The sequence below is a fragment of the Cololabis saira genome, chromosome 8 (genome assembly GCF_033807715.1).
Source record: "Cololabis saira isolate AMF1-May2022 chromosome 8, fColSai1.1, whole genome shotgun sequence".
Taxonomy (NCBI): domain Eukaryota; kingdom Metazoa; phylum Chordata; class Actinopteri; order Beloniformes; family Belonidae; genus Cololabis; species Cololabis saira.
This window is the reverse complement of record NC_084594.1, coordinates 39,171,310-39,198,138: the sequence shown is the minus strand read 5'-3', so window position 1 is coordinate 39,198,138 and position 26,829 is coordinate 39,171,310. Positions and strand designations below refer to the sequence as shown.

Here is a 26,829-nt window from a genome sequence, read left to right as displayed (position 1 = left end):
GTTAACTGACTACTACAATCTGGCCTTTTTCTATCATTTAGGCCGACCTGAGTCAGGAGCTGAGTCTTCTACTGCAGCCTTGTCTCGTACACTTGTGTGAGCTCCTCCAGAGCTCAGGATCTGCTATCCTCTGCAGACTTCTGTTGCTTCTCATAGTCCTCCTGCATTCTTTTATGTTTTTGCTGAAGACCCCGATGCTTCTCGTGCTCCACAATCAGCCTCTGGCTGTAGGACAGCTCTGTGTGAATGACAGATAATCCACTGCTCTATGAATACTGAAAGAATCATGTGTTTGGTGGAACCTGAAAAGTTTTCTTCTTACCTAAATCCTCCAGCTCTTTTGAGTGATACAGGGCAACTATGGCAGAACTCTCCTGATGCCCATGCTTACACTTCTCCATGTCTGTTTTCATGATCTACAGTTATAGTATTATAATGAGAAATCAATACAATTCCAGAATTAATCAGAAACAGAAGAAGCTTCTTTTTTTTTTTTTTTTTTTTTTTTTTTTTTTTACCTTGTCTGCACACATATTACTGATCGATACCATGACGGTAGAAACCAAAAGTGTATATATGTGCATTATTACTATATGTAATATATACATATATATATACGCACACATATGCGTACACATACATAAATATACACATACAAACCCAGTGTTTTTTTTTTTTTTTTTTTTTTTGGGGGGGAGGGGGTGGGGGGGGGGTGGTGACGACATCCACTGCCAATCCAGGAAGCAGGAACACACGGAGACACACGTCAAGCACTGGAAATCTGCAACAAAAAAACCACAAACAAAGCACGAAACCGGCACGGAGCCATCCAAAACACGAACAGCAATCGACCTAAATCTTGAGATCTGATCGCAGTCTGAGCTAAGCTATCGCTACCGCTACCTAAACCCAAAAACTAGAGAGCCAGCATGCAGGTGAACAAGCCAGTGTGTATGTCTATGTGTGTGTGTGTGTATGTATATGATCATGCATGTGTGTGTGTGTGTGTGTGTGTGTGTGTGTGTGTGTGTGTGTGTGTATGCGTGTGACTAAATTACTATATGTGTGTGTGTGTGTGTGTGTGTGTGTGTGTGTGTGTGTGTGTGTGTGTGTGTGTGTGTGTAATAAACCAAACAAAGCTCCACCTGAAGTGTATCTATAGTGGGGGAGGGGGGGGAGCAACCCCGCCACCCGTGAGACCAGAGGCCGACAAGGAAGAGCCCGGAACCCAGGCCACCGGCAACCCCACAGAGGGGAGAAGTAGGAGGGAGGCAACCCACCGCCTGCGAGCCCCCCCCCCCCACCCGGCGGCGGCCGAGGGGGCCCGCGGGCGGGGCCCCCACGGCGCGGAAAGAAGCAGCCAGGGATCCCGCGGCGGCGGACCGCGACCCAGGCAATCCCCGGCCACCCGGTCCGGGCCGGACACGCGGCCAGGAGGCCCTCACCCTTCAGGCCAGCGACCCCCACCCGGCAGGGGGCCAGCCCGCCCGGAGAGACAGAGCCGCCCCGGCCGCCGACGCGGGCAGGCGCACCCGTCCCCCACGAAAGTGGCCCTCCAAGACCAGAGGGGCGCCCCGCCGTAGAGGCAGCGGGGGGGACCGGAGACGGGCCCGGAGAGAGGGAACCCCCCAACAAGGCGACACCCGCGCAGGCCCGACAACGGAGGGCCCCAGACCCAGGCATCCCATTCATTCATCCATTCACCTATCCGATACCTATACTAATAATAATATAATATACTATACATAATAATAATAATAATACTAATAATAATACTAATAATAATACTAATAATAATAATAATAATAACCATCTTTGTATAATATAATATTGATAAATTATTAAGTTTTTGATGTCCTGCCAATGGAGGCTCAAATCCTCCATGGCAGGACCCTTCCATACCGCATTCTCACCGACACAGACATACAATCACGCACCGTTTCCCCCTCCCCGGGGGGATCCAGCACCGCCAGAAGGCACCCCAGGCTGCACGGCGGGCCCCGCCAGGCCCGGGTAACCCGACCCACCCGTCCCAGGCCCAGGCCGGTGAGGGAACGCGGGTGATGTGGGACCCCCTCCCGCCCCTTGTGTTGAGTGCATGTGATTAATGCCATAAAAACAGGGAGGAGGGAGGGCCAAGTATCGATTGACACAGACCCCCCCCCCTCCCGAACTACGTGTCCTTGTCAAATGTATTTATTAAGTGTTGAATGTGCAGTGTCTATTTTGCTGTTAAAACCGTGAGGCGGGGAGTGCCAGGCCCCGCGGGACAGTGCCCCCCACGACCCGGACCCCCCGCCTTTCGCCTATGTGCGTATGAATCGTGTAGGGGGGGCAAGAGGGGGAGCGGAGGCCGAAGCCAGGAAGCAGGACCAGCAAAGCCGGCCCTGATAAGACACCCGCGTCCCCCCACCGGCCGTCCAGTAGACGGGGGCCGGCCCCCCGAGCCGGGCAAGGGCCCCACCGCACCTCCAAGGGCGCCCCCGGCGCCGCCGGAGCCCCCAGACGGAGGAGGAAACGGTCCAACATCCTCCCATTCATACTGACAACATAAGACATAGATACCTGGGAATGGTGCCACCCCGCCGTCGCGCCCGCCCGTGCACCCCCCGGTCAGGGGAAGCCCGCTCCCCGGACCCGGCCCCACCCCCCCCCCCGAGGCCACCCCGGCGGACACCCCAAGGGTCCCGGAGTCCCCACATCCGCAGGGGCACTTGGCCCCCGCCCAGCGACGGAGGACCAAGGCAGCAATGCCCCCCCAGCGCAGACAGCCACCCCCCACCCAGGCAGGGCCGGGCCCTCCGGGTGGGACCCCCACGTCCACGGCCCCGCCCCCCCCGGGAGGCCCGGAGACGCCCCAGCCACAGCCCCCCGCCCGAGCCCTCCCCAGCCACCCCCCCCCACCGCCATGAGGTAACCCCCCCCACAGGCCCCCAAGGCCCCCACCGGCTAGGGACAGGGCCCCGCGGCCCCCCCCACCGCCCCCCAGGGGCCACCAGAGGCCCGCGCCCCAGACCCCCCAAGCCGACCCCCAACCCCAAGGGCTACGAGATCACCACCCCCCCGCCCCCACTAGGTAACGAAGCCAATAAACGGGGACCACAGAGAGTGCAATTCAGCCGAATGTTGTTCAGTGGAGGCAGACATTATCTCACTACTAATATGATCTGATAAAAGATTCCTAAAATGGTTGATACATAAACTGGATTTTTGTTTCCAATTTACTAAAATGGTTTTCTTTGCGATACATAAGGCAGTGAGAACCCGGTGTGTCCAATTAGGATCTATTTGAGTGTCTCCCAGGTGACCTAATATACATACCGTGGGGCATACTGGGATTCTGTGGTTGATCCATGTGGATAAATCCTCACAAATCTCCTTCCAGAACCTCTGTACCGGTGTACAGAACCATAAAGCATGCATATAATTATCTGGGGTGTTCTCTGTGCACTGTGAACAGATATTAGAGGTGACAAAGCCCATCTGGAACATCCTTTGTCCAGTATAATGTATTCTATGAAGAACTTTGTACTGTATAAGTTGTAGGTTTGGGTTTTTAGTCATAGTAAACGTATTTAAGCATATTTGTGACCAAGAAAACTGGTCGGTATTAAGAGAGAGATCCGCCTCCCACTTAGAGATCGGGAGAGAGACTGAATCGTCCAGTTTAGACACTAACCTGTAGAGTTTTGATAACAACTTTAAAGTGCTTAGATTCAATAAATCTATTATCTTAGCGGGAAGTTGTAAATCTAATTGGCTAATTTTGTATGTTTTATTTATTATTGCCTTAAGTTGTTGATACTCTAAAAATGTATTCCTGCTAATTCCGTATTGAACAATAAGTGTATTGAAAGGTACAAACTGTCCTCCTACAATTACGTGCTGTAAGTACCGTATTCCTTGATCTCTCCATTGAATGAAGTTAACCATCTTTTTATCATTTTTCACGATGTCTGGGTTGTTCCATATGGGTGTACGGTCACATGGAAAAAGTGAAATTTTAGCTATTTTAAGAAATTCCCACCAAGCTGATAAAGTTGTGCTAATATTAATGCTTTTGAAACATTGATGACGTTTGATACTTTGACTAATAAATGGTAACTCTGAGATTTCTAGTTCATTACAAAACACTTGCTCTGAGTCCAGCCATTGACTATCTAAAGGATGATCTTTTGACCATTTTACAATATACTGTAACTTACTGGCTATGAAGTAATACTGAAAATTAGGTAATTCTAAACCTCCATATTCTTTGGATTTTTGCAATGTCTTTAAACTAATACGTGGAGTTTTATTTTTCCACAGAAATTTTGATACATATGAGTCCAACGATTTAAACCAGGAAAGAGGGGGTTTGCATGGTATCATTGAGAAAAAATAATTTACTTTTGGTAAAACCATCATTTTAATGGTGGCTATTCTACCCATGAGCGAAATGGGGAGAGAGCTCCATCTGGAAAGATCATCTTCTATTTTCTTTATAAGCTGAACATGATTTAATTTTATTAACTCTGACAGCCTAGGGGAGATGTTTATGCCTAAATATCTAATGTTCCCTGATTGTAATTGAGTATTGGTTATATTCCTAAAATTGCAGTTAACACACAGAACAGTGGATTTAGACCAATTAATAGAATAATCAGACAGAGATGAAAATCCCTCTATAAGTGCAATTGTCTGTGATAGTGAAGATCGTGAGTTCTGGAGGAAGAGGAGTACGTCATCCGCATAAAGACTAATTTTGTGCTCTAATATTTTACATTGTATACCTTTAATATTTTGATTTTGTCTAATAGCTGCTGCTAAAGGTTCAATAAATATTGCAAATAATGAGGGAGAGAGAGGGCAACCCTGTCTAGTGCCTCTTTGCAAGGTAAAACTTGTAGAGATTTGATCATTTGTCCTTACACGTGCCTTGGGAGAGCTGTATAATATTTTTATCCAGTCAATGAAAGATTCGCCAAATCCAAATTTATGCAAAGTTGCAAATAGAAACTTACAATTTACCTTATCAAATGCTTTTTCCGCGTCTAAGGATATAATAGTAGTCTCCTGTTTATTGATACTCGAATAGTCTATAATATTTAATAATCTGCGAATATTAGTAGACGAATGTCTACCTTTAATGAAGCCTGTTTGATCCGGATGTATAATAGAAGGGGTGACTCTTTTCAGACGTTCAGTAATGGCCTTGCTAATTATTTTAAGGTCTACATTTATCAATGAAATTGGGCGGTAGCTCGATGGGAGCAAGGGATCCTTGTCCGGTTTTAATAAAAGACTAATATTAGCAGAGTTCATATTTAAGGGTAAGCTTTTATTTTCCCTAGCATTTAGAATCATTTTATAAAATGTTGGTGCTAATATACTCCAGAATTCCTTGTAAAATTCAGCTGGGAAACCATCTGGGCCCGGAGCTTTATTATTGGGCATATGTTGAAGAGCTTCATGGAGTTCTCCTATTGAGAGCGGTGAGTCTAAATTCATAACCTGTTCCTGATGTAACTTCGGCAGATTAATGTCTCCAAGAAACTCATTAATGGATTGATCAGATGGTTCAATTTGTGACGAGTATAATTTATAGTAAAAGTCTCTAAAGACTGAATTTATTAAACAGGGGTCATGTGTAACTCCCCCTGACTGGTCCTTAATGGATGTTATGGTTGTTTTTTCTTTGTTTATTTTTAATTGATTGGCTAAGTATTTTCCCGATCTGTTAGCATGTGCAAATTTTTCCAGGCGAAGCCTTTGTACTAGAAACTGCGTTTTTGCGTCAATTATTTTATTTAATTCTATTTTAGTTTTCCTTATTCTGTTAAGGATACGTTCGTCTGCAGAGGTCTGGAAGGCCTCCTCTAGCGTCTTTATTTCACACTCTAATTCTTTTGTTTTTAAGTTGTCTTTTTTTTTCTTATTTGAAGAAAAGGAAATTATTTTGCCTCGCATTACTGCTTTTCCTGCTTCCCATAGAACGCTCGCTGATATTTCCGGCTGGTCGTTATTTTGTAAAAATATATCCCATTCTTTCTTAAAAAAATTAATAAAGTCGGGGTCTATGAGCAATGATGTATTAAATCTCCAAACTTTGGAGGATGATACGCTCCCCCTCTTCCCCAGAGTGAAAGAAACAGGTGCGTGATCGCTAATAATGATTGGGTGAATTTGTGATTCTGAGATATCTCTCATCAGAGAGCTACTGACTAAAAAATAATCTAACCTAGAATATGAGTGATGAACGGCTGAGAAAAAAGTGTAGTTCCTAAGGGTTGGGTGTAGAGAGCGCCATGTATCGCAAAGACCCAGATCATTCATGTATTGCTTAACAATACTTGCTGACTGCCAACTCCTGTGTCCGCCTGCATTACTGAGCCTGTCCACTCCAGGGTCCAGAACCATGTTGAAGTCTCCTCCGATGATGACTGTGTTGTCTAGGTGAGCAGAAAGTGAGGTGAAAAAAGAGTGAAAAAACGAGGAGTCATCAACATTTGGACCATATACATTAGAAATACATAAATTCAAGCTTTGAATTTGCAAGACTAAAATTAAATATCTACCCTCTGAGTCAATGTGAGTGTCCTTTACGGTGAAATTTACTCTTTTATTAATGAGAATTGCTACCCCTCTTTGTCTGGAGTTGTAACAGGCGCAGAAAACATGCGGAAATTGTGCCGTGGCCAATGCATCTACCGAAGCTTTAATTAAATGAGTTTCTTGCAGTAGGACAATGTCTGCCTGCAGAGTTTGTATATGGTTAAGAAGTTTTAATCTCTTTGCCGTGTTCCCGGCTCCGTTTACGTTCCAGGTGACAAACTTTAATTTATCCATAATCCAATCATTGAAAGTAACATTATATGTAAGTGGTAATGTTGCATGAAAAGCTGTTGTATGTGTGTGTGCCATGTTATTCTAGATGTGTGAAATGTGTGTTTGTACCAATTTACCAAACCGAGAAAGAAAGTGCAGCAGAGTGGGACATAGAGGGAAAAAAGAAAAAAAAAGGGGAAAGGGAGTGAGGTGGGGGGGAGGGAGATAATTCTAAACATGATAGAAAAAGAAATAGAGAAAGTAAAAAAAAGGGAGAGAAAGGCAATCACCAGTGTGAGCCTATAACTTACCGAGACTAGCAGAGCAAGAATTATTAATACATTAATATATGCCGAGAATATTTTATGAAACTATATCTAATCTAATCACCAAGTGTTTATGTAACTATATCTAACCTAATCACCAGTTAGTAAGAAAGAAAGAGAGGAAAAGAAAGTAAATTTTGTACTCATCCTTTTTTAGAAGAGCCAGGGCGTGATGTTGGAGTCGCGGTGTTGGAGGAAGAAGAAGCTTCTTGAAATCCAGCAGTAATCTCAGCAGCCCAAATCCAGATGTGAGCATGGCTTTTAAATGGCAACTTTTAAAGCTGCTGCATTGTCCTCTTGTGCGAGGGTGCCCAGGTAAGCCTGCCAGCGCAATCTCTAGAGTGCTTCTATCAGGAGCTTGTGTGCCTGTATGCTCCTGTTGTAGTGATGGCCTGTGATGACTCTGTCGATAGAGCCTGCAGCCACAAGTTCAGATTCAATCAAGATATCCTGAAAGCCTGCATCAGCAAAAAGTTCCCCAATACTGGAATGATATGCCATAGCTGTGTGAAATTCTCCCATCCTTAGTACAAGTTTCTCTGAGTAAGAGCTTGTCTGCCAATGGATCTCTTGGGCCTTGGCATATATGGCTTGATCCATAACTATCACCATTTCTTTTTGTTTCAGGTTGTCAGCAATAGCGGTGGAGTGGCTCAGGATGGTGTGGACAGTGTTCAGATGTGTTGGGCTGGCATCAATGACTGGTAGGTAGCCTACATTTGTAGAGGGTAGGACTGTGTCTTTTTTGACCATAATGTTCAAACCTGTCCATCGGGAAGGATTTTTCCCTTGGGCCTCAGGTATTTTCATCAAGAAAAATGCAGCATCAAGGCTCCTTCCGCGGTTTTGGGCGTAGCTGTATTTGTCCTGCTGGAGATCTAACTTGAGCACACAATTCTGTGGTCCAGACCTCTTTCCACGTGTGTAGCTCAAAAGGTTTACTGGAGGAGGATGAACAGACCGCTCTCTGAGTGAGGGGCTTAATTATGTTGTGCTTCTCTTCATCTCAACAGTGTCTACTGCAACTAGGTGCACACATGCCTCTCTCCTATGACAGAAATAGGTGGGTGAGAATGTAGTGATGTGATTTAGTTCTGGGTGTGGTTCTGGATGTGGTTCTGGGTCAGATGACGGCGGTAGAGGAACCAGCCATTGACCAGTGATAGGTCAATCAAGTACAAGATGTACAGATACCAACGACGTTGGCAAATGTCAATGCGATAGAGAGCTGCAAACATGTCCGCCAAGTCAACTCCTCCTGTGTTGTTGTTGTGCACCTTGACAATGTGGGGTCTGTCCAATTCACATATTCCTTCTCTTTCAACCACCTTCTGCATCTATCAACAATATCAGGGCCAATGAAGGTTGATGCCAGTAACACTGCCTTGTTATCATACCACTTCACATTGACCATCCCACTTGTCATTTCGTATTTCAATTCATAAGCACCACGCCCAGCCTTTGACAGTTCCTTGTCACTTTTGAGGGTACATCCACGGAGACGGTTATTGATGGTAGCAACTGTTAGAAATCCCATTTTCTTCAATCCACAATGAGTTCAGGGGAAGTGAACTAGTTGTCAAAGAAGCACTTGTAGTTTAGTCCTTTTGTAACTTCTGATACGAGACAAAGCACAACTTCACCGGCAACACCAAGTCCACGCTCATTGGTCATGGTCTTCTTGCTTTTGATCAAATCTTCCTCTGATAGTTTGTAACTTCACTCCAAATAATTTCATTTTCCATATGATATACACTCAATGACACTTGTAAAAACAGCAGTATAAACTGTTGCTCAAAATATAGGCAAACTAGTAGATAAAGCATGTGGCTTCCATTGGTACTTGTCCAGCCACACGTTGCAAGATTGCAACATCAAAATTGAGCTGCCCTGGGGAATAACCCAGAGGAGATCAAATCTACTAATTGGCATGTGCTATATTATATATATATTCATCATTCATATTATGCAGTATTGGTTTCAAATTTATGGAGGTTGTCAGTAGGGATGGGAATTGATAAGATTTTTCCAATTCCGATTCCATTTTCGATTCTGTTTAATGATTCTATTCTTTATCGATTCTCTTATCGATTCTCATTTGAAAAAAGGAGAACAAACAGGTCAATTAGCATCAACTTTGTTTTATATCTTTGAACAAAAAAATACAAGTGAGGTCAACAGTGAGGTCTTAAGAGGCCCCCAGCCTTGGGTTCCTCGATGGTGTGCCAAGAGGTCCCCAGAAAAAACTATTTTTTTTGAAAATAGATATAAAATATAGAATAATAATAATAATAAAATTAATATTCTTCTCTAATAGAAAGCTTTTTCACAGCTAAATCCATGTATGCCGCATTATCAACAGTGGCTGCCACAACCTTCTCTCTGACACCATACTCCTCCAAGATCTCAGTAATCTCCTCTGCTACAGCTGTCCCTGTCTGTGCTTGGTACAATGCTTTGGTTTTTTTTTAATTCAAGATCTTTTTATTAAAATTTTCACAAAGTAAAAAAGGTGAAATGCTGAATGTCAATTACAAATATTTTGAGTAGGCATGGGCATGTTAATCATAGCATACACCAGTGTACAAAATATAAAAAACAATTAAACAGTATGAAAAAATATAAAATAGTAACAAAAACAAACTACAGACCAAACTAATCCCTCCCATGTCACTGCCAGATTACTAATCACAATATGAGGTCATTCTAACATCAAAAGCCTGCACTAGGAATACAAAAGAAATATGAAGTATAGTTCACAGGGTCTGGAATGCTTCTAGAAAAGGTCCCCACACTTTCTGGAACTTATTTGATTGCTGAAGCGAGTATCTAATTTTCTCCAGTTTTAAGCAGGACATGATGTCTTCCAGCCATTGTGCACGAGTAGGAGGGAAGGGATCCTTCCACCTGAACAGAATTGCCCGACGAGCCAAAAGGGAGGCAAAAGACAAAGTGTGCCCCTGTGCAGTGGTTAACTTCCTTCCTCCCTCCATGACCCCAAACAGGGCAGTCAGTGGGTTTGGTTCTAATCTGATTTTAAGCACCAGAGAGAGAGTATGAAAGACTTCCATCCAGTACTTGTTTAGACATGGGCAGGACCAGTACATGTGGATGAGAGAGGCTTCTGCTACTTTACATCTTACACAGTATGGACTAATATCTGGGTACATGGAGGATAACTTTGCCTTTGAAATATGAGCCCTGTGTACCACTTTAAACTGAATTAAGCAGTGACGTGCGCACAGGGAGGTTGTATTAACCAGTTTGAGTATGGACTCCCAGGTATCCTCTGATAAGGGAAGCCCTAAGTCCTGCTCCCATGCTGCTTTGAGTTTATCTGTAGGGGCACTCCTAAGATCCAGCAACATGCCATAGAAAGACGAAATGAGCCCCTTTTTGAATGGGTCTGTGGCAAGAACTTTGTCAACTGTGGTCAAGCCTATCGATGCACCAGGGCTGGGTGTCTAGGAAAGAACAAAATGTCTAGCCTGAAGATACCTAAAGAAATGTGATTTTGGAAGGCTGAATTTACTACTTAACTGCTCAAAAGATGCCACGGTGCCATCTATGAACATATCTCTAAAACGAATCATACCCCTCCTGTGCCATTCCTGGAAGGTGGGGTCCTCAAGGGATGGTTTGAAAAAGTGATTTGATGCAATGGGGCTAAGAAGAGAGAAGCTTTGAAAACCAAAAAACTTCCTAAATTGGGCCCAAATTCTAAGAGAATGTTTAACCACTGGGTTTTTGATTGATTTAAGTGAAGGAAGTGGAAGTGAGGAGCCGAGTAGGGCAGGAATTGACAGGTCATCAGTTGGATGTAACTCCATCACCACCCAGTCAGGGCGGTCAGCGCCGTCGCAGTAGAAGGACCAGAATGCAAGGCAGCGCAGGTTAGCAGCCCAATAATAATAACGAAAGTTTGGGAGGGCCAGACCACCTGCAGACTTTATTTTTTGAAGGTGAGTCTTGTTCAAACGTGGCCGTTTACCCCGCCATAAGTATGAAGATATAACTGAGTCAAGGGACTGAAAAAAAGAGCCAGGAATAAAGAGTGGTAAGGTCTGGAAAAGGTACAAAAATTTAGGTAAAATGGTCATTTTAACTGAATTGATGCGACCCACAAGAGACATTGACAGGGGTGACCATTATGTAAGGATTTGTTTGGTCTCATTTAACAATGAGATAAGATTCTCTTGGAGCAGGTCTTTGTGTTTCCTTGTCACAGATATGCCTAAATAGGAGAATTTGTCATTTACGATTTTAAAGGGAAAATTGGAAAGGTCTAAAGCATGCGATTCGAGATTGGTAGGGAAAAGCTCACTTTTGCTGAGATTCAGTTTATAGCCTGAGAGTTTCCCAAACTGACTGAGAAGTGACAGCGCAGGGGGTAATGAGGCCAGAGGGTGAGAGATGAAAAGCAAGAGGTCATCGGCATAAAGCGAGACCTTATGTTCCCTGCCACCTCTCCAGATACCGGACACATCCTCACAAGATCGGAGCACTGTGGCAAGCGGTTCGATAGCCATGTCAAAAAGCATGGGACTAGGGGGGCACCCCTGATGGGTTCCACGATGCAGATTAAATGGTTTTGACCGTTGAGAGTTAGTACGAATTGAGGCTGTCGGGTACAAATAGAGAAGTTTAATCCACAGATCAAAGTTCGGACCAAAACCAAACCTGTCCAGCACAGCAAAGAGATAATCTCATTCGACGCGGTCGAATGCTTTCTCCGCATCCAGAGAGACAACGCATTCAGGGATAGCCTCAGAGGCAGAGTAGATAATATTGAACAGTCGCCTTGTGTTGAAGTAAGACTGCCTACCTTTAATGAAGCCAGTTTGGTCTTCAGATATAATTGTGGGGAGGGCATTCTCCAGCCTATGGGCTAGGACTTTAGCTAGGATTTTAGCATCTGTGTTTAAGAGGGAGATGGGCCTGTAGGAGGCGCATTCAGTAGGATCCTTCCCTTTTTTAGCTATGAGGGTGATACAGGCCTCCGAAAAAGAAGGAGGGAGGGAACCGTGGCTGAAGGATTCTGAAAGAACTGTAGATAGCAGTGGGGAAAGCAGAGTAGAAAATTTCTTTAGAAATTCCGCCGGGAAGCCATCAGGGCCAGGACATTTACCCGACTGCAGTGAAGAAATGGCTCGAGTTATCTCCATCAGGGATATCGGTTCTTCTAATGTCTTCCTTAGATCTGGTGAGAGACTGGGAATACTAAGACTATTTAAAAAGTCCGTAATCTCATCTCGATCAGTCTGAGATTCCGAGGTGTATAGCTGGGTATAAAAGTCCCTGAATGCTTCATTTATGAGTAAGTGATTTGTAGTTACATGGCCATTTGGTAAACGAATCTTAGAAATATTTTGTTTAGCCTTAGAGCCTTTAAGTTGGTTGGCTAATAATTTGTCAGATTTGTCTCCATAAACATAAAACCTGGTTTTACTTTTCAGAAGTGACTGTTCAATTGGGTGAGTGGTGAGCAGGTCAAATTTAGTTTTAAGTTCTAGCCGCTTTTTGTAAAGATCTGGGGATTTAGTCCGAGAATATTCTTCATCGACCTCTTTAATTTGGCGGGCAAGGTCTGATCGCTCCCTATAAGATTTTTGCCTCACCCTAGCAGTGTAGAATATAATCTGTCCCCGGAGATAAGCCTTGAGGGAATCCCAGACAGTTAGACTAGACATTCCTGGAGTCATATTCGTGGATAGGAAAAAAGCTATTTCCGTTTCCATTAATTTAACAAAATTTCTGTCCGACAGCAAAGTAGAATTGAATCGCCACTGTCTGTCTCTTTGAGGTAAGTCAGGAAGGGACATGGTTAGGACCACAGGAGCGTGGTCGGAAATGACAATACTCTGATAAGCACAGGAATGAACCAGGGGAATCAGTTGATTATCAATAAAAAAATAATCAATCCTCGAGCATGTGTGGTGCACTTGTGAGAAAAAGGAGTATTCTCTGTGTTGGGCCCAGCCCATGTGAAAGTATGAGGATGAATTCATACTATGTGCGATCGGGGGAAAATTACATTGCCATCAAATTCCAGCAAAGCTAGACCCGGCCTCCCCCCTGGAGTTTATGGCCCTGCTGCTATCTTCTCGCTCAGGCCAATTTATAACCCTGGTGGCCTGGTTCGAGATGGCCTGTATGTGACCCACGATACGGCCCCAGATCAAAAGGGCGCCCACGCAAACAGAACTCAGGTTTATGACACCTAGAGGGGGGTCAAAAAAGCGAATCAGCAGGATTTCTGCCAGGTACAGACTCCCCGGGGGTTTATGGCACCTGGGGGGGTCAGACACCCGGAGCCCGAACGCCAGGCCTCGACCGGCCAGGAGGATTGGTTGGCACTGCCTGTGATCAGTCCCACCCCCAAAGAGACTACAAAAAGGAGCAACCACCTGATGCTTCTCTGCTTTTTGTTTTCGTCTCGTTTTTTTTAGTTTCTCCGCTTTTTCTTCGTTTCTTTGCTTTTTGCGTTTTTCAGTTTGCTCATTTTTTTGGCATCAGGCCAAAACCTGGAGTGTGGCTCCAAAGTTTTCTTTTTCTTCTTTTTTATTTTTCCCTTTTCACTTTTCCGTCTGCCCGGCCTTTTTGCCTGCTGGCAGAGGTGAGATTTTTCCTAGCCCGACTCCCACATCCAACCAGCGCAGCATCCGCTCCGCGGACCCTGCCAGCCCGACTCAGTGGGCGCCACCGCGGTAAAACGGTCTTTCCCGGAGCATCCCGACATCGGGGCCCGGCGCCGACCGCGACAAAGGACCACTGGAGATCTCACGCTGGTAATAGGGTCGCCGGTCCTGCAAACCTGCCCTGTGTTCCTTTTCCTCAGAGTCGGACGGGGTGAGACGGAGTCCCCCCCCCTCCCGGGTGCGCGCAAGGAGCGTTTATACTGCACCCACGGGCTGGACGAAACCCCCCTCCTCCTCCTCCTCAAACAGAGCGGCTGCTCTCTCACCTACTGCAAAGTAAGAGGCGATTAGTGTCTGGGCAGATTCAGTTTAAGGTTTATTTCGGTTGTTTTGACCCTGTTTATTGAGTTATGCATTGTGTGACGTGTTGATTGTATTGAACGCCTGTTTACGTGAGCTTTCACCGCCGAGTGATCGGACCGCGGCTCCCGACGATCTCAGAGCGGGTGGGGGTTACTCCCGACCCGGTTCTCGAGTGGGACCTGCGGCCGATCTACCGAACCGGCCGTTAGAGCTCACAAAACCCCTTTGGGTTCCCCCGGCTGCGGTGACCGCCTGCAGCCGCGCATCTGTGTGACGCGCCGGAGATCCCGCAGGCACGTCGGTGCGACGTCCGAGCGCGGTCCGCTGACACGCTCCTCCGCCCCTCCCCTTCCCTTCACTAAACCCGGTTGCGCGTCAGATCCACGTGGTGTTTCACCGTTGTTTATCCGTGATCTGCTGCGCTTTCCGTTACATTTCCTTCATGGCTGTACGGCCGTGGGTCGCCTTCCGGGAGGCGTGTTCACGGAGCGCGACGTAGCACGCCCCTTCTGGCAACGTGCTCACGTACCGCAGCGTGACCCGCCCCCAGAACGCGTGACGCGCAGCGTAAGCTGCTCTGACGCATACACGCACACACCCACACACACACACCCACACACCCACACATACACACACACACACCAGTCTCAGCCCGGAGGATCCCAAGAACCCCTCCTTTTCATCGTATGATTTTGTATTTCTTGTTGTGTGATTAAACGATCAGAATTTATGAGTGTTGCTTACCAACTGTTTGACACTAATGTGAATAAATTTCTGATCACAAAAGCCGTCTTGTTTATTCTGTGCATATCTGCCGCCAAGGCTGGGTGACGAAGTGTGTGTTCGGATCTCACCTCCTTCAACTAATAACTGGGTATAATAATTACTCTGAGACTGATTTTCTGCTGTTTTAGTTATCGAATCCCATCGGAATAAGGCCCGGTGGTGGTGCCCCGAGAATTATCATTTTGATAATACGATTTGATAAATAGTCAACTTTATTAATTATTAATAATTATTAATAATATTCATTAATAGCCTTGGATAACTAATCAGCTTAGCTACCCGAGTTGCGCAACATCTGTCACATGGATGTAAAGAACGCCACACATCACAAACACCGTAGTCAGAAAGGAACGCCTGAATAAGACGGGCTGACTTACTTGCTGTGCCGGGGTTGGTAGAGGATCGGTCTAGGACTGGGTCGAGCCAGCAATTAAAATCACCACCAAGTATGAGAGAATATGTATTAAGGTCAGGGAGCAGTGAAAACAGTCGTTCAAAAAAGACTGCATCATCTGCATTAGGGGCATAAACATTCACAAGTACGACCAATGTCTTGAATAATTTCCCAGAGACGATCACGTAGCGACCAAACTTGTCAGAAATCACGTTGTGCTGCTCAAATGAAACATCCTGACTGATCAGAACTGAATCTCCTCGGGCCTTAGCTTGAAAGGAGGAGTGAAATCCCTGCCCTGACCACCTCGGGAACAGGCGGCTATTATCAGAACTGCGAATATGAGTTTCTTGTAGAAAGGCTATTTCTGTTTTAAGATGTTTTAGATGTGAGAAGACCCTTTTCCTTTTAACAGGGTGATTCAGACCCTTAACATTCCAGCTCACCAGCTTCAAGAATCTATTCATAATATTTAAGAAGAAAAATTAGGAGGTGAGCACAATGACCTAGGCAAAAAAAAAGAAAACGGAAAGGAGGTTGAATGTGACCCACATTAAGTAAGGAGTTGAAAAGAGTTAATGCAAAGTTTCTGGCAGTGACATATCCCCCCGACCCACCCACCCCAACTAAGACAGCTGCTATAGAAAAAGAAAAAAAAAGCAGCAAGCTCTTCAAAACAAACAAAGTGCAATAACGCATCTTCCTGTCCTACACACTAATAGCTTTTGCTCCCGCATCATGAATATATGAAATTAGCACCTCAAAACGTGTAGATATAAATAAAAAAAAAGAAATACCCTCTCAAATCTTGACTTGGAAGTCCCGATATGAGCCCAGAAATATCTGTACAAAAATGTAAAATATAAAACTTCCGACTTAAACAGCGTAAAAGTAAGGTTAACAGCTTACAATTATTACAAAACTTATAGGTAAATTGAAAAAGGTTTTATTTTTTCGCTTTTTTCTCTCCCTCTCCATCACTTATTTTTCCCTTTTTTCCCCCTTCCCTCAAATAGCCAAAAAGAACTGCAAATTAATAACATTTGCAAAGGGGCAGTCAAACTAACAACAGAGTAAAATAAGGTTTTAAATGAAAACTAAAAGATTTCAGGCAAAAAAAAAAGACTGAAAAACAAAAATGTTTGTCGCGGGGGTACTCACCCTCCCCTCAGGAATATTGTAATGACTCACGTGAAAAAAGAGAGAGAAAAAAAAAAAAAAAGTCAGTGAGCGCCAGTGAACCACACCGGGCTGCAGGGTAGAGCCGTGAAAGCGTTCAACAGTCCCATTACGGCGGGTTTGAAGATTTGCTGCGACTCGTGATGAATTTGCGCACCTCATCCACGGAGCCGATCCACTTCCTGGCCCCCCCGGACAGCGTGAGCCGGAGCCGGGCGGGGAAGAGCAGAGCCGGCTTCAGACCCAGGTGATAAAGCTCTGACATAACTCCGCTGTATTCCGCTCGTTGGCTGGCAACTTCGGGGCTGTAATCCTCCACGACCCGGATCGGGTGGCCGTGATATTCCAGCCTCCCTCTCCGGCGCGCTTCCCTCACGAGGATATCCTTGGTCTGGAACCGGTGCAGGCGGAGGATGACCGGACGAGGTCTCTGTCCCGGGGCCGGCTTGGCGGCGAGAGAGCGGTGCGCTCTGTCTATTTCTGGCGGTGACGGCAGCGTATCATTCCCGAACACCTCACACAGCAGCTTGGAGAAGAAAGCCGCAGGAGACCCGCTCTCGGTCGACTCCGGTAAACCCAGGATACGGATGTTCTGCTTTCTGCTTCGGCTTTCCAAATCCACCACCTTGGCCTTTAGTCGAGCATTATCATCCCGTAAAGTCGAGCAGATGCCTTCAAGGTCCGTAACTCGCTGGCTGAGGTCTTCTGTGGCGAGTTCAAGGGACGAAACACGTTGGCCATGGTCCTCGACCGCGAGCCGCGTTTGGTCGAGTTTGGAGTCGAGCTGACTGAAAGTATTTTTAAACTCGGCGGCCAGGGCAGCTCGGTGTTCCTCCAGCAACGTGGTAATGGCCGCCAGGGTTAAGACAGCGCCAGCATCGTCCTTTTTGCCCGACTTGCCGCTCTTCGAAGCCATCTCGGAGGTAAGTGGGCTCGTTCGAGACAAAAAAAAAAGAAAAACAACAGGGAATCCTTTTTAAAGGAAAAAGCTTGAAAGTTTGAGGGCTTGGTGGTTTAAAAAGTTTGGCACTCACGGGAGCACTCGCGAAACACGTCTACTCCATCTGCTCACCAACCGGAAGCCATCCAATGCTTTGGTTTTGAGGACTTTTTCTTGAGCCTGCCCATTCCTGACATAATGCAGCGTTACTGTGAGGTAATGATCTTGACTAAAACTTGTCCATCCATCAGCAGTTATGGCTGCCTTCGACACGTTTCAGCTCAGAGATCAGATTTCTGTTTTCAACCGCATACCAAGCAGGGATCAAGTGGTTAGATAAACTGTCTCTGTTTGGGGCTTTGTACTTAGGGTTGAGAATCTTTGTCATCTCCCTAAAAAATATATAATGGGAATGAGTGACACATTTGGTTAGAGGAAAACATGCAACTTTGACATTCTCTGACTTAGCCTACAATTTAACAAATTCACCTACCGGAAATCATGGGCATCTACTGAGGCAAATGGGTGCAAGCCTTTCACCACAAACTTAGTCACTGCTCTGTGACATCTATTCCGGCCTGGGTCATACTCTTCCCTGCCTTAATGAAAGGAGAAGCTAGCAGTAGACTGGAGCTAGTACTGCAGCCTCTGAGCCAGTCAGACTACATCTCTCCTCACGGTCATCTACATGTAATGCATGAGAAGGGATTCATTTAACGTTAGTACTTAGTAATAGCAGGTTTTACAATAAGGCAAACATGATTGGCAGTGCTAGTTTTTTAGTTACCTGCAGTATTAACAGCAGAGGACTGGCTAACGTTGTCGCTGCTGCTGAAAAGATTCACTCCGGACTCGGAACAGATCAAACATGCCACATTCATTAAAAGTTATGCTGTTGGTATGCATGCTGTGTATGCAAATGCTTTTGCATGTTGCTAGTGTTTCCTCCCTTTGTTGAAATGTCCACATTGGAAGTATTGCAAGTGGCCCTGTTGTCATCCTTTTTGGTAAATACTACGCAACGTGTGTGGTGACGTCATTCGCCCCCCACTGGAATTGACAAGGGAATTGTTTGCAAAAAAGGCGAACGATTCCAAGGAATAGAAACAGTGGGAACCGGTTCTCAACAAGAACCGGTTTTCGATTCCCATCCCTAATTAAGACCACAGGAGATGTTGTCAGTTTTTGAATATGGGGCATACGTACAATTTAAATTACTGTATAATCATAAGTGATATATTTAATCAGAGGTGCCGATATACATAAAATAAAAATATGATTCTTAAAAATATCCAATAATATAAATGAATGAATGATAAATGAATTAAAATAAATCTAATACATTTCAGACTAATGCCGTTAGTGCCTCAGTTGTAGTTGGGTTGAGCGTTCACGTAAACAGCAGCATTCAGACTAAACATGTTTATGTTAGTATTTAACAGGAAAGCCTGCTGTACATATCACCTCCATCTGGGTGTAACAGTGTTGTAAGTTTCATGCTCCTGTTTCTTGTGTTTGTACAATAACTGAAGAAAAGTAAAACAAATATAAGTAGAGCAGATTTCTGAAAAATGTAAATATAAATTGGTGTATTGGAGGTTAATTTGCCAGAAAATATTTCACTGGTTGAAAAGTTTACAAAGTGTTCAGATGAAGGAAATGTCGCTATTTAAGTTGACTTTATCCATTTAATAAAACAAGAAACCTTGTTTGAGGAGTAGGTTTGTCTGCAGAGTCCTCCCTGCAGAGGTTGACATTAGGCCTAACAGTGTAGCCCCCACCCATAATCCTGCTGCAGACACACCTGTGCAGGAGCGTATAAAGACCCTGGACCGGACTGAGCAGACATCAAGCTCCAAGGAGTCTCTCCACACCTGAAGATGAGTCCCTCTGCCAGCCTGCTCCTGCTGCTCCTGCTCGGCCTCTCTCAGGCTCAACCTTTCCAGGAGGATGAAGGTTCAGGTGCAGAGATGGCAGAAGATGAAGAAACGGAAGTGGACATGACCACCCAGATTCTGACCACCAATAACGCCACAGAGGAGTTCCTGCTGGAAGGAGACCTGGTGGCTCCCGTTACCAGAAACGCCATGAAGTGCTGGTACAACAGCTGTCTGTGGAAAAAAGCCTCCAATGGCAAAGTGGTGATCGCCTACACGATAAGTTCTCAGTTCTCCGGGTACGAGAGGCAGACGATCGAGGGCGCCATGAGGGCCTTCAGCCGCACCTGCATCCGCTTCACCCCTCGCAGGAACGAGAACGACTACATCAGCATTGTGAACAAAGGCGGATGCTACTCCGCCCTGGGCAGACAGGGAGGCCGGCAGGAGCTCTCTCTCAACATGGCGGGCTGTATCTACGCTGGCATCGTCCAGCACGAGCTCAACCACGCTCTGGGCTTCCAGCACGAGCAGACCAGGAGCGACCGCGACAGCTACGTCAGGATCAACTGGATGAACATCATCCAGAAGAGCGCCTACAACTTCCACAAGCACGACACCAACAACCTGAACACGCCCTACGATTACTCCTCCATCATGCACTATGGAAGATTTGCCTTCTCCGTGGGCCGGGGGAGGGAGACCATCACCCCCATCGGAAACCCCAACGCCCGGATCGGCCAGAGGAACGGTCTGTCCCGCTGGGACATCAGCAGGATCAACATGCTCTACGGCTGTTAGCAACACTGTCAGATGAATAATGATGGATGAAATGCTCAGATAACAGGATGTGATCCCGCATGCAAAATATTTGAAATAAAACCAATGCAAAATAAGGGCTAGCTGTTCTTCTTCTTTTTTTCTGCAGAAGTGTATTCAGATTTTTTTCTACTTTTCAATCATATTTGAGGGTTTTTTTACAAGAAAAGTGAAAAACTTAAAAAAGTCTCTGCAAACGGAGACTTGATTTTTGATCTGAAGTAACCTGCAAGTAGAATCTTAATGAACCAGGGGCGGATCTACAGGGGGGAAGGGGGGCAGCTGCCCCCCACTACAGAGTCTTGTCCCCCTGTTGCCCCCTCATTTTAATGCTACTCTGACTATTCTGTTCAACAGCTCCCCAATGCACCGAAATATACCACCAAATAAACTAAGTATAAGTATTGTTCAGTAGGGTTTTCATAATTTCTTTTACAGGATATGTTGGGACAGGGAAAGGGGGAGTACTGCGAGCTATTTACTCTGAAGACGCTCATCCAGGATACTGCATCACTTCTGCAGCCTCGTGCAAGAGTTGGTCACACACGAAACCTAGACTAGACTGAAATATATCCAGGAGGATGAAGGTCTAGGAAAGAAAGTAATTCAGTCAGGTTAATTATTAGAAAAACAAGAAAAAACAGGACAAGTGCAAAGAGCAACATACAGATGCTTAAGTGTGTTTAAGAGAAGCACTGAGGGTAAGTGGATAAGAGACAGGAAAGAAAATAAAGAAATGTCTGCAAACTTCTGAATATTGTGCAGGAATGATTCACTTCTTGATCTGGAAGCTTATGTCTAGTTGGTGTGTAGAAAGAGGATGGATAAACACGGCCGCTATGAAAGTAGAACAGAATCAATGATCACAATGATCACATTATCCTTCTACAAAAGTTGCTTAATGGTTCAGGACAAACGTCATTAAAAGTGTTTTGTCTGATGAAACACATGAAAAATGAACACAGATCAGTCCACTGAGCCTCCGATTTGTGATTTTAATGTTATGATGTTATTTTGAGCCCTATCTCCCAGGGATTATTACAATATAATCTTTTTTTTTTTTCAAGCAGGAAAATGTTCTTTTAAAAGTTTGGTGTTGGCTCCCTCTGATGGTTTTCTATGAACACTGCAAACACACAGATCTGACACACGATCGTCAATCCTGGAATCAGAATAAAGACGTTTCCAGAGGAGTCAGGGGTCCGTGGTCCACAGAGATTAAAGTCAGGAGGTGTTGGTCTTTTGTGGACTCTTCGTTCAGGTTTTACTGTAAAAAATGGTGGAAATGGTTGAGAACAGGTGTTATTTAGTTCCAGTGTCCTGCTCAGATTATGTTTCACCACCATCCTGCCCTTGTAATTATTTTCTGAACACAGAGCCTCCAATTTGTGATTTTAATGTTATGGTGTCATTTTAAGCCGTATCTCCCAGGGATTATTACAATATAATCTAAAGGATTTACATCACGAGACATGTGGCACTTACTACAGGTAAATATTGGTAGCTATGTGTTAGGTTACACATCTATTAACTGTGGACCAGTATCAGAAGGTTGTAGACACGACTACAGAGCCTTAAGAAATGTCCGGAGAGAAAGAAACCAAACAATAACTGTTGAAGTTTAAAATGTATTGAACAACTGCAAAGCAGCTTTTACAAGCCCTGCCTATCTGAAGCCGCTTCCTGCAGGCACGAGCGCGTAGGGCCCCAAAATAAATGAAAGAAAAGATCATTGAAATAAAATTATTCCTTTTATGGGATTCTTCCAAAGAAATGATGTTAAAAAACATAATAATTTCAGTCATTCAACTGTTGTTTCATGTGTAACTAATAGGTTAGTTACACAATATCCTATACAATACAATATACAATATCCTGACCGTGTAAAATTAATCAATTTACATCCCACAAGGTATTTTGGTGCAAATAAAGAGCATCTGTTTATCTTTTTAACAGCTTATCCCTGATTATATACTTAAACACATTTTAAAGTTATTATCCTAAAACATTTATCCTTCCGCTATAGCCTATTGCCATTTCAACATATTTAGATGAACTGCAACACCACTTGTTTTACACATTAAATACATTTCAACAAGTAGGAGAAATAAATCATCTCCATCTGAATCATAATCATGAATACTTGTTGAATCAAATTACTTTTAAGTCAGTCGAAAGTCCTTGCATTTTAATGTAGCACTTTATTACAGTCCTGAACGGATCGCTGACTTAGCTTGACGTTAGCAGTGGAGCTAAAATTCGTAGTAAATGGCATTGAAATGCAATGATAATATCTGTACCACAGTAGTGTTAGACATTTATCTTAAGTATCACAACTCTAACTGGTTTTAAAATGGGATAATATTTGAACAGGCCTTAACAAGTCACCACAGTGCCAACATCCATGTAGCATGTTTTAGCTCGTAATGAGACGGCTCATTAAACAGATGCAGCTTCTCACAGTTGGGTTTCAGCCAGAATTGAGATCCTGATACACAAACAGTTTATTAACAGTTGATACGTGGAGATTAATCGGGAAATTATAACTTTCATGGCACATTTTCCTTCTGGGAGTTTTCAGTGAGTCTGGCGCTTCCTTTGCAGGTCAATGTCTCGAGCGGGAAAACACTAACTGAAAACGAAGCGATCTTAACGCAGCGTCTGCCCCCTCTGGCAGAGCAGGGGATTGCACACCCAAACCACACCAGCTTCAGTCACCTCGTGTCTCATGTTTGGTGCGAGCTGGATACGAGGAATCTCTATCAAGCGAACGTCACGGAGGGTTTTTCAGTTCTTATACGGTCTCTGCGCTGCAGTGACCATCATAAAGCTCTGACCTCAATAGTAAAGAAAGTTTGCGGGCTGCACTGAAAATCCATGTGAAAGGCGACTTTGCTGCACAGACGTGATGCAGCTCCGCCAGGTCTGTCAGGAAGACGCAGCAGAGTCTGAGATATCAGGAGACGTGTGATATCAAAACACTGGAGCCAAGTTAAGCAGGTGGAAGGCGAGGTCAGGAACACTAACCAAGTCTCCTGCATGAAACCTTTGACTTTGAAGAAAGATGTAAAAAGAGAAATTCTCTTTAAAAGATTCTCTCAGAACATCTTACAGAAAAAAGCAAAACGTTTCTTCAACTTTACTGTTTAACTGGGAAAAGAGAAAATGTGCGTCTCTGTTAGAAGGATGCAAACTTTTATCCTCAAATGTGTTTTATTAAGACTTCAGGAGATGTTGTCAGTTTTTGAATATGGGGCATACGTACAAGTTAAATGACTGTATAATCATAAGTAGTATATTTAATCAGAGGTGCCGATATACATGAAATAAAAATATGATTATTTAAAATATCCAATTAAAGCTTTAGATAAATTAATTAAAATAAATCTAATACATTTCAAACTAAAGCCGTTAGTGCCTCAGTTGTAGTTGGGTTGAGCGTTCACGTAAACAGCAGCATTCAGACTAAATATGTTTATGTTAGTATTTAACAGGAAGGCCTGCTGTACATATCACCTCCATCTGGGTGTAACAGTGTTGTAACTTTCATGATCCTCTTTCTTGTGTTTGTAGAATAACTGAAGAAAAGTAAAACAAATATAAGTAGAGCAGATTTCTGAAAAATGCAAATATAAATTGGTGTATTGGAGGTTAATTTGCCAGAAAATATTTCACTGGTTGAAAAGTTTACAAAGTGTTCAGATGAAGGAAATATCGCTAGTTAAGCTGACTTTATCCATTTAATCAATAGTTATAAGAGACCGTGTTTGAGGAGTAGGTTTGTCTGCAGAGTCCTCCCTGCAGAGGTTGACATTAGGCCTAACAGTGTAGCCCCCCACCCATAATCCTGCTGCAGACACACCTGTGCAGGAGCGTATAAAGACCCTGGACCGGACTGAGCAGACATCAAGCTCCAAGGAGTCTCTCCACACCTGAAGATGAGTCCCTCTGCCAGCCTGCTCCTGCTGCTCCTGCTCGGCCTCTCTCAGGCTCAACCTTTCCAGGAGGATGAAGGTCAAGACGCAGAGATGGCAGAAGATGAAGAAACGGAAGTGGACATGACCACCCAGATTCTGACCACCAATAACGCCACAGAGGAGTTCCTGCTGGAAGGAGACCTGGTGGCTCCCGTTACCAGAAACGCCATGAAGTGCTGGTACAACAGCTGTCTGTGGAAAAAAGCCTCCAATGGCAAAGTGGTGATCGCCTACACGATAAGTTCTCAGTTCTCCGGGTACGAGAGGCAGACGATCGAGGGCGCCATGAGGGCCTTCGGCCGCACCTGCGTCCGCTTCACCCCTCGCAGGAACGAGAACGACTACATCAGCATTGTGAACAAAGGCGGATGCTACTCCGCCCTGGGCAGACAGGGAGGCCGGCAGGAGCTCTCTCTCAACAGGGCGGGCTGCATCTACGGTGGCATCGTCCAGCACGAGCTCAACCACGCTCTGGGCTTCCAGCACGAGCAGACCAGGAGCGACCGCGACAGCTACGTCAGGATCAACTGGCAGAACATCATCCAGAAGAGCGCCTACAACTTCCACAAGCACGACACCAACAACCTGAACACGCCCTACGATTACTCCTCCATCATGCACTATGGAAGATTCGCCTTCTCCGTGGGCCGGGGGAGGGAGACCATCACCCCCATTGGAAACCCCAACGCCCGGATCGGCCAGAGGAACGGTCTGTCCCGCTGGGACATCAGCAGGATCAACATGCTCTACGGCTGTTAGCAACAATATCAGATGAATAATGATGTATGAAATGGTCAGATAACAGGATGTGATCCCGCATGACCAAAATATTTGAAATAAAAGCAATGCAAAATGGGCTAGCTGTTCTTCTACTTTTTTTCTGCAGAAAAGTATTCAGATTTTCTTCTACTTTTCAATCATAGGGTTTTTTACAAGAAAAGTGAAAAACTTAAAAAAGTCTCTGCAAACTGAGACTTGATTTTTGATCTGAAGTAACCTGCAAGTAGAATCTTAATGAACCAGGGGCGGATCTAATTTTAATGCTACTCTGACTATTCTGTTCAACAGCTCCCCAATGCATTGAAATACTACCAAATAAACTAAGTATAAGTATTGTTCAGTAGGCTTTTCATTATTTCTTTTACAGGATATGTTGGGACAGGGAAAGGGGGAGTACTGTGAGCTATTTACTCTGAAGACCTTCATCCAGGATACTGCATCACTTCTGCAGCCACATGCAAGAGTTGGTCACACACGAAACCTAGACTAGACTGAAATATATCCAGGAGGATGAAGGTCTACGAAAGAAAGTAATTCAGTCAGGTTAGTTATTAGAAAAACAAGAAAAAGCAGGACAAGTGCAAAGAGCAACATACAGATGCTGAAGTGTGTTTAAGAGAAGCACTGAGGGTAAGTGGATAAGAGACAGGAAAGAAAATAAAGAAATGTCTTCAAACTTCTGAATATTATGCAGGAATGATTCACTTCTTGATCTGGAAGCTTATGTCTAGTTGGTGTGTAGAAAGAGGATGGATAAACACGGCCGCTATGAAAGTAGTAACTGCAACTGCACCTCTGCAGGAGGCTTTCTGGGGCAGCAGTCTTATTGGTCATAACTGGCAGGAAGATATTGCCCTCCAGTTTCCACCCCCAATCCACTGGGTTCATGTCACTCTCCTTTTCCATCCACACCATGATCTGGAAATATACTCTTTGACAATGGTATTTAGTTGAGGACTCTGTAGGAGGGAGACGTTCTGGAGTAACAAATGACTTAGCAGAAACAATTTTCTTGCTAAAAAGGTTGTAGCGCAAAGAAGCAAGTGAATCAGTACTCTTGCCGCCAAAAAACACTGCCATTGCCTTGCTCCCATGGTCCTCGATGACATTCCTTGCCTGATTTGGGAGCAGAAACACATTTGCACAGGACTGGATGGTTGATTCACGTTTCACAAGTTTCTGGAATGCTGACTGTTTCCCGACACTAAAGATGCGGGAAGTTGTATCACATCCTGTGAAAGCATGAATAAAGAGCAACTGGGAACACAACTCACTACCCAGGACTTGTTTCATCTCTCTGATGTTGTACACTTTACTAGCTTTGGACTTATCTGAATGAAAATAGAGGTCTCTATTGTTTGTCTCAGCATAGTAGAGCAGAAGAATAAGCAAGTCTGTATCCTCTCCTATTAAGGTTGTGGTCTGATGTTCTGATGCTTTGACTGCAGTTTTGACTATGTCAACACCTGCATCACCTGATGCATTGATAACACTGCAACACAGCGATGATCAGTATTGCTGTAACAGTGAGGAGGTGAGAAAATACAGTACAGTGGATTCTTTTAATTTAATAATTTTGTTTAAAGAATCATGAAAAATCGTAATCGTGGGCTAAAAATCGTGAATCGAATCGAATCATGACCCGAGTGAATCGTTACATATACTTGCGTCTGTATATTTTTGTATATTACTAATATAAGAATTCACAATCGTTATCTTTATTGGCCATTTTCTCAAAATGAGTTTTTACCTCTAACAGCGTAAACCCACCGGACGCCTAAGCAGAGCGGAAGCACCGCGCGCGGAGGCAGTCTCCTTGGTTAAACAGGGCGTGAGCCTCCGCAGGCACTCTGCTCCGCTCCGCCTGCAGAGTGATAAGAGTTTTCCAAAATCTCCTGTGTAAATTTGTATCTGATAGGTGAATAAGGTCAAACAATAATTTT

At 44.5% G+C, this 26,829-nt stretch overlaps 2 protein-coding genes across 2 annotated transcripts; both read left to right on the top strand.

Moving 5' to 3' along the window:
- The first annotated feature begins 19,292 nt into the window (after window positions 1–19,292).
- Window positions 19,293–20,111, top strand: LOC133449540 (high choriolytic enzyme 2-like). Its single transcript, XM_061728703.1, has one exon. The coding sequence runs from the start codon at window positions 19,314–19,316 to the stop codon at window positions 20,109–20,111; it is 798 nt and encodes a 265-aa protein (XP_061584687.1). The 5' UTR covers window positions 19,293–19,313.
- Window positions 20,112–23,952: 3,841 nt separating this feature from the next.
- On the top strand, window positions 23,953–24,872 carry LOC133449538 (high choriolytic enzyme 2-like). The gene has a single exon (XM_061728702.1). The coding sequence runs from the start codon at window positions 24,068–24,070 to the stop codon at window positions 24,863–24,865; it is 798 nt and encodes a 265-aa protein (XP_061584686.1). The 5' UTR covers window positions 23,953–24,067; the 3' UTR covers window positions 24,866–24,872.
- Window positions 24,873–26,829: the final 1,957 nt, after the last annotated feature.